General features: G+C 39.4%; 1 protein-coding gene across 1 annotated transcript in view; it reads left to right on the forward strand.

Annotated features, from left to right (window-relative positions):
* RBMS3 (RNA binding motif single stranded interacting protein 3) overlaps positions 1-19,017 on the forward strand; it is a 444,163-nt gene that overhangs the window by 26,796 nt on the left and 398,350 nt on the right. The window contains exon 2 of the mRNA XM_026708139.2: positions 1,864-1,922. Coding sequence (XP_026563924.2) covers positions 1,864-1,922 — 59 coding nt within the window. The remainder of the gene's footprint in view (positions 1-1,863; positions 1,923-19,017) is intronic.

Consider the following 19,017-nt stretch of genomic DNA (forward strand, 5'->3'; position numbering starts at 1 on the left):
CGTTCCCACCCCCAATAGTTCAATTGGTTCATCCAATTAAAAGTTGTGTATATCATCATGTGGGCATCTCCAGGTGGTGATGAGGCTTCTGTCCGTTGACCTTGACATAGTTTGATAAAGAGTTGCAGCTGCGCATAGCATAGAATAGAAACCTAAGCAAGAATGTACCCCACCCCACCCCAGTTTATACAGTTCTGGTTTGTAACACCTCCAGCTCACTTCCCATAACCATTCTACCCCTCCTCCCCCCATTACTTATGACAGCCGAAAGATGCAAAGCAAAGGGAGAAAATCTTGAAGGCTGACAGGTGCAGTTTAAAGTGCTGTTTTTCACTTATAAAGCCCTCTGTGGCTTTGATTCAGGTTAAGTTCAAGACAACATTCCCCAGGTAAAATTGCCTGATCTAAGTAGTCTTTTTGGGAGAAACCGCTTGTAGTTCCCAACTTTTTAGGGGTGAAGGGAACTGAAACCAAAATAAATTTTTCTCTTGTATTAAATAATTACATAAATGCATCCCTCATTTATAGCTATCAGATGGTTTCGTTATGCCCATCTTCTGCAGGATCAGTTTCTAAGAGTGTTGAGAGCAGAGTTCTTTGAAGTAGAAACAAGTGACTGATGTAAAAGAATATATGTAGCTTAGGGTTGATCAATCAAGAAGGAAACGCGTCCAATCAAGAAACCATCAATTCAGACAAACTTAGCTAACAGTAAACAACAGCCTAATCAAGAAATCACCAAGACTACCCTACCAACACTGACAAGACAACCACTAATAAAAATAAAGGGAGTAAACCTCACTTTAATCTAGCACTAATGATGTTAATTAGTTTGGTAATGAAACATCTGTAAGTAAAAAACCAAGCTCAGAGAGCACCGAGGACTCCACAGGCAAATCAGCTTGCACAATTTTAGGTTTTATGCCAAGTTCCAATGAAGTGGATGTACTCACATATTGCTTGAGGTTTGCATATATTTTATGTTTAAGTAATCTCTATTTTTAATATGGACTTTTTATATATTTAAATGCTTGTTTTATATATGTATTGTTTCTTATTTGATTATTTTATACCATCCAGAGTCATTTCTTATGAGATAAGAAATAAATAAATAAATAAGATTATCTTGTTATAATCAACATAATCTGAAAATACCACTTCAAACTCCTAAAGCTTTCAGTCTATTTGATTTCCTAGTTGCTAGTGCTGAAACATGCTTCTGTGTCTTAATCATGTTAATTGCCTGAATGAGATTGAAATCTATACACACACACACACACACACACACACACACACACACACACGTGGGATTCTACCAGTTCGCACCTATTCGCTAGAACTGGTTGTTAACATTCTAAGCAGTTCGGAGAACTGGTTGTTAGAAGAAATTATTGGTCTAATCCTGTAAGGAAGGCAGGAAGGAAACATTCTGGTGTTGCTTACAGAAACTGCCTCTCCGTTAACCCTTATTACATTCTTGGCAGGACTAGACTTCCTGTCTCAGGAACTTCTCTGGAGTTTTTTCCCCCTCCTTTGCTGGTACTTTGCTTGTGTGGAGTGACCATTCAAAGTTACAATGGCACTGAAAAAAGTGACTTATGACCATTTTTCACATTTACGACTGTTGCAGCATCCCCATAGTCATGAGAAGCCAGGCAAGAAGATGCATGCTTCAATGTGATGATATTGAGTTGGTCACACCCAGCCAATAACATGACCACCAAACCACATTCACCTAGTCACATGACCACCAAGCCACGCCCACCAACTAAGCCATGCCCACAGAACCGGTTGTTAAAATTTGAATCCCACCCCATATATATTTCTTTATATCTAAAATTATTTTCCCCTTTTGTCTTTTAGGTATGGGAAAGTTGTATCTACAAAAGCAATCCTAGACAAAAACACAAATCAATGCAAAGGTAAGTGAAAAAGTCCTTCCCGAAAATTCTACATCATTGTTTGATTGACTGGTTTGATTGACTGGTTTGTGAGCCAAAGTTCAGGCTGTGACACTGCAATCAACATAATATACAGTATATTGAAAGCATGTTAATAATGCCAGTTCTTGGAGCTGTACTTCCAGTAACATTGCTCATTAATGTTTTTCATTAACAAACAAAATGAATATCACAAATCAGAACAACTATCAAACTGCTTCGGCAGCCAAGTAAATTACCTTCTAACTACACAGTGTCATCTGATTTGAACAATATGACTGATAATATAAATTGATTTCCTACATATAAATATAAAACTCTTTGTGAGAAATGCCTTATTCTATGTTTTATATGTAGATGTCTTTTGCTCCAGTCTTTAGAGAGGAAAACTTTATTTTTGTTAAATAATTTTTATTAGACATTTTCCAACAGTTTAAAAGCATATTTACATTTCCAATAACATTATAGCATCGTCATCATTCATGTTCATCTATCAGTTGCTATATTACTTTTATATCTATTGTCTAGCCAAAGATACCAAGCATCCCAGACTAGATAGTACTCAGTACTTCATTTTTATCTTTTTACTCAAGGGTCAGCCTGTCCATCTCTGCGCAGTCTAGGATCTTTATCACTGTCCCTTCAGTTGGTATAGTCTCTTGTTTCCAGGACTGTGCATATACAATCCTGGCCACTGTTATTATATGTAAAATAATATATACATCTGTTTTAGCATGACTTTCCCTTAATATTTCTAATAAGAACAGTTCTGGTCTGAATTCGATCCCTTCCCCGGTTATTTCCTCTACCAACTTATGAATTCTATCCAATATTTTTTTGCTTCTAAGCATGTCCACCACATGTGGAAGAAGGTGCCTGTTTATTTTGACATTTCCAACAGTTTGGGCTTCTATTTGGGAACACCTTTGCCAATCTGGCAGAGGGTAGGTACCATCTATAGAACATTTTGTATATGTTTCTCTGTAAGCTGCTGATAGAGTTAGTTTATAATTTTGCCCCCCAATTTTTTCCCCAATATTCTAATTCAATGTTATATCCCAGATTTTTGGCCCAAACTATCATTGTTTTTTTACAATTTCTTCTTCCATTTTGAAATTCAAAAGAAAATATTTTGGATAGCATTTTCTCTTCTGTTCCCTGAATTATTTTCTCTAATTGTTGTTGATCTTTTTAGAATCCATATTCTTTATCTTTTTTATATCTTACTTGAATTTGCATGTAGGGCCACCAATCGATTTCTATACTTTGTTGTTTGAGTTCTTGTGCTGTTCTCAATCTCCCTTGTGTATCCATCAAGTCCTTATATTTTCTCATTTTATTTAAGTCCAATGCGTTGAGGTATATTGTCGCTTCCATTGTTGACAGCGAATTAGGTATTCTGGAGTAATGTTTTTTCCCCCATAACTGGAATAATGCATCTCTAATCTGGTGTCTTTGGAAATAGGAGTGATTTTTGTTTTTCCCTTCCCATAGGAATCCATGCCACCCTCGCTGTAAATCGTGTCCCTCTATTAATAATATTCTTTTATTTTCTAAATTGATCCACTTCTTTATCCATGTTATAGCCCCGTGATGGTGAACCTATGGCACGTGTGCCAGAAGTGGCATGCAGAGCCACTTCTACTGTCACGTGAGAGGTCACCTAGAAGAGCCCCACTGCATGCGCACCGGCCACGTGCCCACCAGCTGATTCTCGAGTATCTGGTGCACATGCGTGGGGTACAGGGGTGCGTGAAAGACATGCGCAGGGGGTCTCATGTGCATGCGCAGAGACACATGCAGCATATGTGGGGGGATTGCATGCACATGCGCAGAGATGCATGGTGCGTGTGGGGGATTGTGCATACATGCACAGAGATGTGTATCACGTTGCGGGGGGGTCGCACGTGCCTGCGCAGGGGCGTGGGGAGTGCATTGCTTTTTGAGTGCATGCAAGCGCAGTTTTCAGCACGGGAGCCCAAAAAGGTTAGCCACCACTGTTATAGCCACTGCATGGTAGTATAATTCCCAGTCCGGAAGTCCAAAACCACCTCTGCTTCTTTTATCCTGCATTAATTCCATTTTAATTCTGGGTTTTTTCCTTGCCCAAATAAATTTAATTGTTGCTTTGTTTAGTTCCTCAAAAAAGGATTTACCTAATTTTTTATTGGAACAGTTTGAAAGAGATAAAAATTTCAGTAATATAGACATTTTAATTGCACAATTCTTCCATTAATGAAATGTGCAGTTTTCCCCATATTTCCAAATCTTTTTTTATTTGTGCCATTAATTTGTTGTAATTATTTTCCTTTATTGAGGAACATCTTGCTGTCAATCAAATACTAAGATATTTTACTTTTTTGACTATTTGTATTTCCAATTTTTCTTTTAAATCTTTTTTCTAAATCTCAGTGAGGTTTTTTACTATATCTTTGTCTTCTTTTTATTTATTTTAAATACTGCTACTTTGCCAAATTCTTCAATTTCTCATAGCAGAATCCAGGTTCCCCAGGTTCTTCTATAAACAGTACCACATTGTCTGCAAATGCTTGCATTTTATATTCCAGAGAGGAAAATTTTAAATTTGGAGCTGTTGGAACTTCAAAATTGGGACATTATGTTGTGAAAATATACTATTGTGTTTTTTACTCTGCATTTATTATAAGACAAAGATTTTCCTCTTTTTTATCTTCAGAATAATATTGCAATAGTAGGACATCAGTTGTGCTTATTTAATTTCTTACAAACTTTTAAAAATAACCATATATAAAAGATCCTGTAGATGAATCAGATTTGCACTAGTTTTCTATAAGCTGATCTCTGCTGGGTATTGTGTGTGCATGTATGTGTGCGTACGTGTGCAGCTGATGTCCAATATTAATCTTTCTGAAATAGATTTTGCTTACCTGATTTCTTCCCAATCACCTTTGGTCTGCTTCATCATCCTCAAATACCTTGGCCATTTGCCATGTTGGTCAGAGATTATTGGAATTGTTATCCAGCATTTGAAGATACCAAGTTGGGAAAATTCTTCTAAATAGATTGGAAAAGTATATTTTAAAGGAAGATGATAATTCCACTCCATCTTGTTTTGAGATGTTGTTTTGAGAACAACAGTTGAGAAAAATTGCATCTATAATGTTTTAGATAAATAGTAACAGACTTACTTAATGGCAGAATACATATTTTAAGTAGGGTGATAATGAAAAAAATATTCATATTCTGCTCTTCCATCACATTTTTTCTGAATGAAATATTTATGCTGCCCCGTTGTTGCTGTTTTACAGTATCTGGGTTTTTTAAAATCAAACTGTGATTAAAATATGTCAGTTGACAATGGCTATAATTTTAATATCGAAGCCTAGAGTGCCATGTAAGGTAATCCTTGATTTACAACAATTTGTTTATTGATAGTTCAAAGTTATAAAGGCTTTAGGAAAAGTGATTTATGAGCCCTCCTGACCGTGCACCACCTTTGTCATTTTGTGATCACAATTTGGGCACTTGGCAACTGACTCACAGTTATAACTACTGCAGTATTTTACAATCATGTAATCATGACTGTAGTCAGCTTCTGACAAGCGAAGTTAATTGGGAAAGTTGGATTTGCTTAACATCCATGTGATTAACTTACTGACTACATGATTCACTTATCAATTATTATGATTCACTTAACAACCATAGTAAAATGATTGTAAAATTGAGCTTGGTCATGTGATGACTCAGTTAATGAATGCATTGCTTAGTGACCAAAATTCCAATCCAAATTGTGGGCATAAGCTGAAGACTACCTGTATTAATGGATGTTTTTCGACCTACAGCATTATAGGAAAAAAGGTTTCCAGCTTCTGAATTATGGTATTCCCAAGATGTTATAGGAAGCACAGTGGCCTTAACTTAAAATGGATCTGAACTTCCTCTCTTTCTGATCTAAATAAGGCTTAATTTTATTATGAAGCTGTTTTTAATGAACTCAATAATAAAAGGTTAGCTTAGGACTAATGACAACTAAATTTTTGCTGAAATATCATTTAGAAAGTTCTCTTTTTTAAATGACTACACAATATGCTCTTAAATGTGTAGATTAATTTTAAAGTTTATGAAGTTTATGTGGGTAAAATGAAGGATTATGCCGTAAGTGAAATATTTGAAAGAATATATAGATGATGATATGCTGAACTCTGCCCATCTTTCCTCTACAGCTCCATTCCTTTTTCAATGTATTTAACTGGATGCTGATTAAATAGGTAGACCATTGAAGGGTAGACAGATACAGAGAAAATATTGAGTGAGAGACATAACTGATTAAATTTGCAAAATCCTTTTTCTTTACATTTTAGTATTAATGGAGTGAGACTCCCATTTGAATATATAATCTGCCATCATGATTCTGTACAGAATACTACTGTATATCTGTCCAACAAATCTATCTATATTTTTAGTTGCTTAAAGGTCTTTACATTGACTTGCTATTTTTTATAAAATTAATATGCAAAGACAATTTTTAAGAAATCAGGATTTGATAGCATTGTCATTTCTGATTTGTCTCATTAGGGTGCCTACTTTCATTCTTTTCCCACTGGAAATCCTAATAAATTACTTCAGTAATCATGATGATCATGTAATGAGGATGTGATCTGCTTTTATGCCATTAGTTGGCATAATGTTATCTGAGGATTTTAATACCAAAGAGCAAATAGCCAGATTACATATGCAAATATACAATTTCCTAGTAACTTTAAAATGTCAGTTTTATCAAGGTTATTGCATTTTGACTAAAGTAATATTTAGTTTGCATTCTACTGTAAGTAGCACAGTATCTAAAAGACCAATTTTTATATGAGCCTGCTTAACTCTACAGGACTTTATCAGAAGCATTTTGACAAGTGCATTTAGGTCTGGATAAAACCTTTCCTTAGCTTTCACATATTCTCTGTTGAGATCTATCCATAGGTAACTTAAGTTTAGAGGAGCACTTGAAAATTGTGCTCTTTATTCACTCTTTTGGTTTGTTGTAAGTTATGCTTTTGTTTCTATAGTTTTTCATATTAATACTCTTGCCAATCTTAGGCTTTTTTTAAAAAAAAGTTTATTTACACCTGCAATCCTAGATGGCAATTAAAACAATGAGTAGGAGTAGGTATTCATGAGACTGCTTCATACATCTGTACTATTTGGTAACCATGCTTTTTAAAAATAGTTTTAATTAGAAAGCTATCCTGGGAATCTTCTGTAAGGCTAAAAAGTCTGCTTCTACAATTCAAAAGAATGTAATTATGATTACTTTTCCAGTTTCTCAGGTGTTTTGTTTCTCACATCCTTTCTAAAATATCAATAGCAGCCAGTAAGAATAAGATTGAAATATCTGTATTCTATTGGTTGTCAAGCAGGACTAGAATAAAGACCATAAAAAAGGTCTTTGTTTTTTTTAAAATGAAAACTTAACAAATAACAAATATTACAGAACATTTATGTTTAAAAAGAAAGAATAAAACAATTGCTAATGACAAAATTGAACTGTGAATACCTTATCAAAGCCATCAGTACCTGGGCCATACCTGTGATTCACTGCTGAAATTATTAACTGAACAAGGTAAATTGGACAGACAAAAAATATTCACTATGCATTGCATCCCCATAGTAATATTCACAAAATTATACTTGTGCCATAGAAATGGAGATATATGTTTAGTTCAAGTCAAACAAACTTCACAGAAAAAAGTGTTCAATGGCTGATTTATTATCTTTTACATAAAGACGGCTAAGAACAAGCACTGATGCAAGTTAAGAATTGAAACTTACGAAGAGGAGAAAAAAAGTGAATGTTGAAATAATGTAATAAAAACAGGAACAAAACATTGGCAAGGAGAATCATTATAAGGTCAATTTCTACAAAAGACCAGGAGAAAGGTAGCAATGGCCTACAACTGGAACATTAAAAAAGAAACTGAAGACTTGAGACGCTAAATTTGTTAAGTTTGGGTAATGAGAGGCTGAACCAGAGCATGAGTGCAACAAATACTTTATTATAACAATAAAGGACTGACCGTGCTTGCCAAGCCTGGAACTGGCTCGCAGCGATCAGCAACTGGTTGGACCCCGCAGCCTGCTTTTATAGCTGGCTGCTGGGGAGAACTCAACCAATGAGCGAGGGAAAAACGCCCCGCAATGTGAACGGACCTGAGTGGGGACTCCTAGAGTTCCAAGGACATAACACCCTTCCCCCCAGATGCGAACACGCATAGTCTTTGAGGTAGGCAGGAGGTTTATGCTGGCGCCCAGAAGCAGGCGCAGCTCTGGTGGGTTGTCTGTCAGTTCAGAGTCTGTAGGGAAGGCAGGATGGTAGGGAGTCACTAACACGCCTTCGGATCGGGTTGGCTCGGGACTCGTAGGGCTGGTCACTGGGGACGTGCTCCCGTTGACTGGTTCGGACTGGTCAGCCGTCCTGGGCGTCGCTGTCCGTGTTCGGATTCCCTGGATCGGCCGCTGGTGTAAGCAGGTCACGGAACTGGTGCTGATGTGGGGTTGATGCTGTGGCCTCGCCCGGTTTGTACTTCAGAGTCACTGCTGACTAGGGTGCTGTGACGCCTTCGCAGCTGGTCCAGGTGCCTTCTCCATACTCGGCCGTCCCTCCAGTCTGACCCGATATGACCTGGGTCCGGTGATGGCCACGATCTCGCCGGGATCCACAGAGGGTCTCCAGCGAAGTTCCTCGCGAATACGGGTTCCTGTAAGATAAAATGCCTAACCCCGATGTGGAAGCGAGGGAGAGTCAGAGGCAGTAATGTGGGTGAAGTCTGTCCAATACAGTCCTCAGGCGTCTGCCCATAAGGAGCTCAGCTGGGGACTTGTTAGTAACTGAGCACGGAGTTGAGTGCTGGCTCATCAGGAAACGCGAGAGTTTGTGGTGCCAGTCATCCTTGGTGAACCTAGCTAGGGCTTCTTTAGTGGTCCTAACGGCTCTTTCAGCCAATCCGTTACTGGCAGGATGAAATGGGGCCATGAAGATGTGGCGGATGCCCAGGTTGGCAGCGAAACTTGGCTGAACTCGGCTGATGCGAACTGTGGGCCATTGTCGGAAACAATGGAGTCAGGCAGCCCGTGTGTTACAAACAGGCGAGTTAATACCTTTGTAATTGCTAGCGTGGTGGTCGTGGATAGTTGTGCCACGTCAATCCATTTAGAGTAGGAGTCCACGACCACTAGGAACATTTTCCGTGCAATGGGCCGGCTAGGTCGATGTGAATTCTGGACCACGGAGCGCTGGCGCTTTCCCACTTAGTAGGGGTGGCAATAGGAGGAGCTGGACGGGATTCCTGGCAGGGATTGCAGGAGCTTACCCATCTGATGATGTCCTCGTCGAGGCCCGGCCACCATACGTAGCTGCGTGCTAGTGCCTTCATTCTGACGATGCCAGGGTGCCCCTCGTGCAACGCCTTCCAGAACTCGGGTGCGCAGTGAGGTCGGGATGACCACTCGGAGTGCCCCACAGCAGACAGCCCTGCAAACTGGATAATTCCTGCAGGCGGGTCTTGAAAGGTGTAAATTTGTTTTCAACATCACCGCCCGGCCACCCCCTCCTCACCCAGTCCAGTACCTGGGGCGATCGTTGTGTCAGTCTTGGATTTGGCCGCAATGTCAAGGGCAGTGATGGGGAGGTCCAATTGGGTGACCTCAAAGATAGCGTGGACTGGAGCAGGGTCTTCAGCTGGAGCCGGCAAGGGACAGCGGCTGAGAGTGTCTCGTGGGACAATGTTTTACCTGGGCGGTGTATGAGTCTATACGCAGTATGCCGCTAGGAAAAGGGTCCATCTCGTCATTCTAGGAGAGAGGACTTGAGGGGTCTGTTTGTCCCCAGCTAGCAGACCCAGGAGAGGCTTATGATCCGTGACCAGCTCGAAAAAGTGGCCAAAGAGAAATTCGTGAAATTTCTTCACTGCTGCAACAGCTGCTAGAGCTTCCTTATCTATCTGGCTGTAATTGCGCTCTGTTGCAGAGGCGTCCTGGAGAAAAAAGCGATGGGAGCCTCGGAGCCATTGGGGAGCCTGTGGCTTAATACTGCCCCAATTCCAAAGGGGATCGTCTGCTGCTAGCACTAATGGAAGGTTGGGGTGAACTGAATAAGGACCGCCTCTGACGTGAGTAGTGATTTAACGGCGCTGGCGGAGTCTTCCTTTTGACCCCAGTGCCAAGGCGACTTTTTATCCAACAGTCTGTGCAGGGGTTCTGCCACTGATGCTTTATGGGGCAGGAAAGACGCGTAAAAGTTCAATAGCCCCAAGAAGGCCTGCAGCTCAGTTTTGGAGGTTGGAGTGGGTGCCTCGTGAATTGCCTTAACCTTGGACTCCAGGGGTGAATGCCTGAGGCGTCAATTTTACTAACCCAGAAAGTCCACCTGTCTAGTGGCAATGGCACATTTTCTTTTTTTAATTTGAGGCCATGCTGTCTGAACCTCTCTAACACTGCTCGAACTCTCTGGAAGAGTTGGGGTCTGTCCCTGGCCGAGACTAAGATGTCGTCAGAAGTAGGGTACTACACCAGGGAGGCCCTGCAAAATCCGCTCCATGAGGGATTGAAAAATGCCTGGGGCAACACTTACGCCAAATTGGAGGCGCTTGCACCGAAAAGCACCCCTGTGGGTGACAATGGTCTGGAGTTCCGCTGTTTGGCTGTCAACAGGAACTGTTGATACGCTTGAGACATGTCCAATTTGGCAAAAATGCTGCCAGGTTCAAAAGTGTGTAATAAATGCTGAATGACGGGCACTGGAGTAACGCTAACTTGTAAAAACTTATTGTGGTCTTGTAGTCGAGCAAATTCTCAGGCTACCGTCTTTTTTTTGAGGGGGTGTGACAATGGCTCTCTCCCATTTGGCGAAATCTGTTGGCTCAATGACCCCTTGTTTTAATAATTTATCCAATTCTGAATCTAGTTTTGGCGAATAGCGAATGGGACTCTCACGCGGTTTTAGCCTGATTGGGACTGCCTGGGGGTCGACTGAGAATGAGATAGGGGGTACCGTTATAACACCCCAGCTCATCGCTGAATACATCTGAGTAATCAGCGAATAAGGAGTCAGTGTCAGAGGTTGAGACAGCATGGACTCCTGTTAGCCCTAGGCCGAGATGGGGAAACCAATCGAGCCCCAAGAGTGTGGGGAGATTGCCGTTAACTACCACTAGAGGTAGGTGACCTTTGAAAGCTCTAAAATTGACAAGGAACTTGCCTCTGCCGATTACAGGAATGACCTTCCCTGGTAGTCCTTCAGGCTAAACTGGCACTTCTGGAGCCGGCTTCTTGATAGACTGGGCTGTAGCCTCTTGAGGTGCTCCACGAGATAATTGAGCGCTGACCCTGTGTCCAACTCCATGCGACACGGTTTACCTTCTAACAAAACGAAGAGAGAGATTTTACTAATGGTATGGCAAGTGTGCTTGGCATGGTGGTGAGTGCGACAGTTCAATACTTGCCTCTGAGGTCCCGAATGTGAGAAGGAGGGTGCCTTTGTGCCGAGTTTTGAGAGGCTTGACAGACTCTCGCGATGTGCCCCTTTTGTGGCAGATGTTGCAGGTGGCTCCTTTGAATTTGCAGGTGGCCCTCGGATGAGATCCACCACAGGATAGGCACAGGGTGATGTGCTTGGGTGGACTGCTGTTCTCTTGCTTGGCTCCTACCTGCGGATGCCTGGCGTTGGTGAGGCGGTGGATGTCGGTTTCATCACTAGGGGCTTCCTCTACTACCACCTCCTCGGAGTGGACTGGAACTGTCGTTAGCTTGGAAGTTGGACCATGGATTTCGGTGGCTGAGTGTGCTGCCAGTTCTGCTGCCAGGGCCTCCTCTCGACGGCTTGTGCGAGGTTGAGGTCCTTCTTAGCGAGTAGGCGCCTTTGGAGGTGGAGATCCTTGACCCGCAGACTAGTTGATCTAGGAGCATGTCCTCCAGGTAGGTTCCAAACCCACAATGGAGTGCTGCGGTCCTGAGGCGTGACCATGTACTGGTTGATGGTCTCTTTGTCTGATTGCTTCCTCATGCGGAAGGTGAATCGCCTGGCAATCTGTGAAGGTCTGGGAGAATAGTGGTTAGTAAGGACTTCAACAGTTCAGACCATGGAACGTTTTTAACTCATGTGGAGCCACGAAGTGCTGTGGCAGTGTCAAAGACGATGGCTCCACAGTAGATCAGGAAATATGATTTTTTCCGGTGCTCCCTGCATCAGCCAGCCCAATTGCGTCGATGTAATGGTTAAAGCGGTTCTTGTATGACTCCCACTTCTCCTCATCCGGTTTGAACGCTGGGAAGACTGGATTGGAATTCATAGTGAAGAAATCGGGTTGTACAATCTGTGGAAAAATCTCTCTGGGGCAGCAGCAGTAGGTTTCTAGTGCCTGTGGCAGGCAAGTGATTTCAGCTCTGGAGAGGCTTTTTCACAATCCTCTCTCTCTCTCTGGGCTAAACACGTGGTTAGGCTGCCAGCCGTTGGCAGCGTTTTGAAGTCGCGCCTGCGTGGCGTCCAGTGACTAGACTTACAGCACCGCGCTGTACTTTTAGAGTTTGAAATTCAAATGACAGCCGTTTTGAATTTCGCGCCTAAAAAGCAGCTGGCTGCGGCTCGCAGCGCTTCACTTTTCCTGTAGCTAGGCTAACAAGCGGCTACAGACGCTTCTCACTTTCGTTGCTGGCTGACCGCTTTCTCTGGCTGCGGATCAGCGTTCGCTTCTCGTTGTTTGCTGACCGCTTTCTCTGGCGGCGGATCAGCGTTCGCTCTTATCGCCAGCCGATCGCTCTCTCTGGCTGCGGATCGGCGGCTAGTGACTCAGCGGTTGCATTGTGCTTCTGGTAGCCATCCCACCTTCGTCGCCAGTGTTAAGTTTGGGTAATGAGAGGCTGAACCAGAGCATGAGTGCAACAAATACTTTATTATAACAATAAAGGACTGACCGTGCTTGCCAAGCCTGGAACTGGCTCGCAGCGATCAGCAACTGGTTGGACCCCGCAGCCTGCTTTTATAGCTGGCTGCTGGGGAGAACCAACCAATGAGCGAGGGGGAAAACGCCCCCGCAATGTGAACGGACCTGAGTGGGGACTCCTAGAGTTCCAAGGACATAACAAAATTGCTCTCGGATTTTAAAGTTCAAACAGACAGGCACCTGCCATATAATACCCAGACTATACCCAGATAGTGGACATGCCAGTACCTAGAGATAGCAGAATATAAGAGAAAGAACTGGAGAAGATAATAAACTACAAAGACTAGCAAAAAAAAGTAGTAAAATTACTGTGGCAAAAGCAAGCAAAGGTAGTACCAATAATAATAAGTGCCTTGGGCTAAATAAAATAACAACCAAATTTGTTTGGCTGGAGAAGAAAACCTGAATAAAATTTAAACTATTGCAGGATAAAAGAAGTAGAGGGGACTTCAGACCTCCAGATTGGGAACTACAGTATATCATCAGGCAGTAGCTGTGACATGAATAAGGGATTGGATAAACTTAAATAATAAAAGGATACTGTTATTAGAAGGCCACGACCTGCAACTAGGGTGGCATGGATTCATCTGGGAAGGGAAAGGTAAAACACACTCTTACTTTCAAAGACATCAGATGAAAGACACACTCATACAGAGTGGCTATCAACGATTGAGGCAATGTATATAAAAGCAATTCAAGAATTAAAGCAGCAAGGTATAGACATAGGTTGGTGGCCATACTTGCAGATCCAGGCAAGATATAAAAAAGACTTAAAAGAATATGGTTTCTATAAGGAACAACAGCAACTCGATAAAATAATACAGGGGATGGAGGAGAAGATGATAACCAAAATATACAATTTCCTTTTTAATTTAAAATGGAAGAAGAAACAGTTAAAGAAACTAATAGCATGGACAAAAGAACTTTGGGTATAGTATCAAATTAGAATATTGGGGGGAAATGTGGGGGATTACAAATTAAGAATGTCGGCAGCATATAAAGAAAACATATATAAAATGTTTAACCATTGACATCTACCCCCTACTAGACCAACCAGAAGCTCAGAATGTTGGAAATGTAAAAACAGTCAAGGTACCTTTTTTCACATGCAGTGGACATGCCCGGAAGCCAGGAGATATTGTACTAGAATTAAAAAATGGCTAGAGGAAATAACAAGCCAACAAATTGAGTTTAGACCTGAATTTTTCTTGGTGGGGATAATAAGATAAATATATTATTTTGCATATAACTACTGCACCCAGAATCATATCGGCACAAACCTGGAAATACAACAGTGTACCCTCTGAAAGGATAGTGATAAAAAAGATCTTAAACTGAATGGAGATGGACAAGCTTACACTAGAGTTAAAAGATAGAGGTGAATGGGAATACTGTCTGGTCTGGGATGCATGGTACAGTTGGTTAGATAATAAAAATAAAGATTAATAATGTAACTACTATGTAAATATGAGTATCTGCGATGCTGTAGCATTGTAAAGAATGTATATATGTTTTAAACTGTTAATAATGTTTAATAAAAAATATTTTTTTAAAAATAAGTACCTTGGGTGCAATCCCAAAAACACCATTGGCTTAAACTTAAGCACCACTGGCATTGACAAGTTCGCCATCAGACAATTACAAAATGAGGCTTTTCCATATATATTTTTTAAAAAATTTAATTTTAAGATAAACATACACAGACAATACATAAAAAAAAAACATAAAACCATCTTTCATTTTGTATATACAGTGTGTCAGTTGGTTTAGAATCTTTTGTGTGATCCTTTCATAATCATTGTTCACAATTTATATCAATCTCACATTGTCAAACTAACATATTCTTATCTATTTATCAATTATTTATTAACCTGCTATTTATTCCATCAATATTATATTATGCTGTCATCCAGTAGTTATGTATGTCTACATTATATTTTGTATAAGTCTATTAAATTTCTAGAACAAAATTATCTATTCTGTTACCTTACCATGTCTTTTTATCCAACCATTGATAAAACCCCATATCATATAAAATTGCTTGTCTTCTTGTTCTCTAATTTCAAATGTCAGTTTACTCATTTCAGCACAGTCCATAACGTTTTAATAACTTCCTCCTGCATAGGTATTTTGTCTTTTTTCCAGTTCTTTGCAAATACAATTCTAGCTGCTGTTAAAACATTTACAATGAAATATTTCAAAACTTTATTGTATATGTCCTGTATGACTCCCAATAAAATATCTCTGGTTTAAAGTCTATATGTTGTTTTATCATTTTTTCCAACCATGTGTGGATTTTAGTCCAATATTTCTTTGTGTCCAAACATGTCCACCACATATGGTAATATGAACCAGGTATCTGATGACATTTCCAGCATTTATCCGATTTATTCTTAAATGTTCTTGCAAGTCTCATTGGGGGTAGTTGCCACCTGTAAAACATCTTATACAACTTTTCTTTATATGCAGTTGACATTGTCATTTTATAATTTTGGGACCACAATTTTTGCCATTTTTCTAAATCAATTCCATATCCAAAATTTTCCCCCAACCAATCATCGTTTCTTTAACTTGTTCCTCCTCCAATTTAAATTCTAATAGATGTCCATAAAGTTTTTAAATTACCTTTTCATCAGTACCCATCAAAATTTTATCTAAATCAGTCAACTTATCAGCTTCTGCTTTAGAGTCTTTATCAAACCTAGATTGTATTTGCAAATATGAAAACCAATTCATCTTTACACCTTGCATAGATTTGAGTTCACCCTTTTCATTCAATATCTCACCATATCTAACTGTTTGTTCCTTTTTATATATTATTGAATAAGAAAAAGCTTCAATAGTTGATATCCATGTTGGAATTTTTAAGTAATATTGTCTTTTTATCTTCTCCCAGTTCAAAAACAATGCCTCTCAAATATAATGTCTTCTAAAATACCCCTATGTTTTAGTTCCCTTATACCAGAGAAAGGCATGCCATCCCAACAGCAAATCATGGCCTTCTAAAATCAAAAATCTACTGTTCCTTAGTATTATCCATTCCTTTACCCACATCAAACTTGATGCCCGGTAATATAGCTCCCAATTGGGCAAGGCAAACCCTCCTCTTATTCTTGCATCTTGTAACAGTTTTAATTTTATTCTTGCTTTTTTACCCTGCCAAATATATTTCAACACAATTCTATTTAAATCTTCAAAAAACTCTTTCCCTGGTCGAATAGGAATTGTCTGGAATAAATATAAAACTCTAGGCAATATATTCATCTTAATTGTAGATATTCTCCCAATCAATGATAGTTGCAGTTTTTTCCGTTTTATCAAATCTGTCGCAATCTGCGGTTTGAGTTTATAGTTATCCTCTTTCAGTGTACTACATCTTGGTATAATATGTACCCCTAAACATTTAACCTTGTTCATGACCTGTTTTTTTAAAATTTCTTCCAACTCTTTCTTTCATCTTGCTAACATATTCTTTGTTAATATCTTTGTTTTGTCGTTCTTTATTCTCAAACCTGCTACTTTTCCATATTCTTCTATTTTTTCTATTAATTTGGGTGCTGTTTCCAATGAGTCTTTTAATATCAGGTCGTCTGCAAAAGCTTGCAATTTATATTCCTCCTTTTTAATTTTCATTCCTTTTATTTCTCTTTCTTCTCTAATATTCCTGTTCAACACTTCCAATGTTAACACAAACAGCAGAGGTGACAATGGGCAGCCTTGCCTTGTCCCTTTTCTTATATCTATGGATTCTGTTAATTCTCCATTCATCATCACCTTTGCAGTTTGTTCATGGTATATTGTTTCAATGGCTTGGATAAATTTTTTCCAAAGCCCATTTGTATCAATTGCAGTGAAATAAATTGTCAACTCACATTGTCAAAGGCTTTTTGTGCATCTAGAAACATCAAGGCCGTTTGCTTCTCAGGGTGTGCTTCATAATATTCCAGAGTATCCAAAATAATTCTCACATTGTCTTTGATTTGTCTCTTTGACAGAAATCCATTTTGATCAGTACGAATAAAATTATTTAAGTATCTTTTTAGTCTTTCTGCCAAAATTGAAGCAAATATTTTATAGTCTGAGTTCAATAGAGCAGCGGTCACCAACAGGTGGGCCACGGCCCACTGGTGGGCCATGAGAAAATTTTGGTGGGCCACAGAGAAATCTCACCCCCAGAGTACCCCCACAAAGCAATTAATCCAGACTGTACAGAAACACAAGGCTGCACTGCCCAAATGGCCCATAGGAACCCTGCTCGCCTACTCACTCCTTACTCGGTAAACTTGCCTGCTGAATTGCTATTTTTCCTTTTTACGACCATCATCTGTTCTGCTGTGCCGGGAGATTTAGATTAGCTAGGAAGCAGGAAGTGCTTGGATTTCTTGCTTTCTAGCTAGTCTTTAGATCTTCGGCTCAGCACAGCCAAACTGCCTTAGGACTTACAAGCAAATTCAGTGCAGACTCATGGCAAGCAAATTTGAGAAACTGAGCTAGCTGATGGCAGATAGATAGATCACTGAATGATTCTGTGAGCAACTCAATCTGCCTGCCTGCTTTGCCTGATTTTGGGTAAAAGTTGCTCTTTTAAAAAAATAAAAAAATCAATGTTTACATGCATGGTGTGTTGTGAGTTAATTTTATGAGTTTGCTTGCAAGCAAATTTTATGTGACAGACTGAGCTAGACAATGGCAGATCTGTGAGCAACTCAATCTGCCTGCTTTGCCTGATTTTGGGTAAAAGTTGCTCTTTTTTTATAAAGAATTCAATATTTATATAAATATTTATAATATTTACATACAAGCCATGCCCAGCCAGTCACATGATCACCAAGCCACACCCACACATTAGGCCATGCCCACAAAACTGGTTAGTGGTCCCTGGGATCTAAAACTATGAGTTTGGTGGTCCCTGAGGTCCAAAAGGTTGGCGACCCCTGCAATAGAGATATAGGTCTATAATTTTTAACTTGCTGCAGGTCTGTACCTTCCTTCAGTATAAGAGTAATGTATACTTCTGACCATGTTTTTGGTATTCTTTTTTCAACAAAACTTTATTCATAATTTCTAAAAGATGAAGATTCAATATTTCCTGAAAAGTCTTGTAAAATTCCACTGGCAAGCCATCTGGACCTGGTGCTTTCCCAACATTCTGTTTTTTTAAGACTTCTGTTAATTCCATCATTGTTATGTTTCTTTCTAACATTGTTTCAATATTTTTAGGTATCTGAGGTAGGTTCGCTTTCTGTAGATATTGCTTAATTTTTTCTTCTTGAATATTCTTTTGAAAGTACAGTTTTCCATAGTAGTCTTGTATAATTTTTTTCTTCTCCTCATTTCCATAGCAAACCTGTCCTTTATTTATTAATTGACTAACCCTTCTTGCTTCTCTTTCCTTTCTTAGTTTATAAGCTAGCCATCTGCCTGGTTTATTTGCATCTTCAAAGTAATTCTGTTTGGCATTTTTAATTTTTTGTGCTAATTCCTCTTTTTCCATTAGCCCCATTTTATGTTTAATTATATCCATTTTATTTTTAATATCTTTTTTTGTGAGGACTTCTGTAAATCTTTTTCCAATTTTTTATAGTCAGCCTCTAATGTCTTAAATGTTTTGTTCTGTTTTATGTTTCTTCTCCTAGTATAATCTATTATCAAGCCTCTTGTGTAGGCTTTCATCGTGTCCCAGAGATTCTGTAAAGATGTATCCTCTTTTCTATTTTCTTTGAAGAAGAAAACAAGTTCTTTCTCTATTTTCTGTTTAAAGTCTTTTTCTTTTAATATCATATTATTTAAAGTCTATCTAATCTCCTCTTGTATCCTTTCCAAATAAATGACACTGGATTATGATCTGCCCAAGTGCTTGTTTCTATTTCAATCTGTCGTACATTAGTCAATAATTCTGCTGACATCCATATCGTATCTATTCTAGACTAGGATGTATGCCTGTTTTAAAAAAAGGATATTGCTTACTTTCTGCATTTCTCTCTCTCCGTGCATCTTTTAAGTTAAATTCGTCTTTTATTTGAAGGAAGGATTTTGGTAGCATCTTTCTAACTTTCTTTGTTATTTTCTGTGTTTTATAATCCAACCAGTCACTAATTATTCCATTTTTT

The sequence above is a fragment of the Pseudonaja textilis genome, chromosome Z (assembly GCF_049901715.1).
Source record: "Pseudonaja textilis isolate UNSWEBS1 chromosome Z, rPseTex1.2, whole genome shotgun sequence".
NCBI classification, from domain to species: domain Eukaryota; kingdom Metazoa; phylum Chordata; class Lepidosauria; order Squamata; family Elapidae; genus Pseudonaja; species Pseudonaja textilis.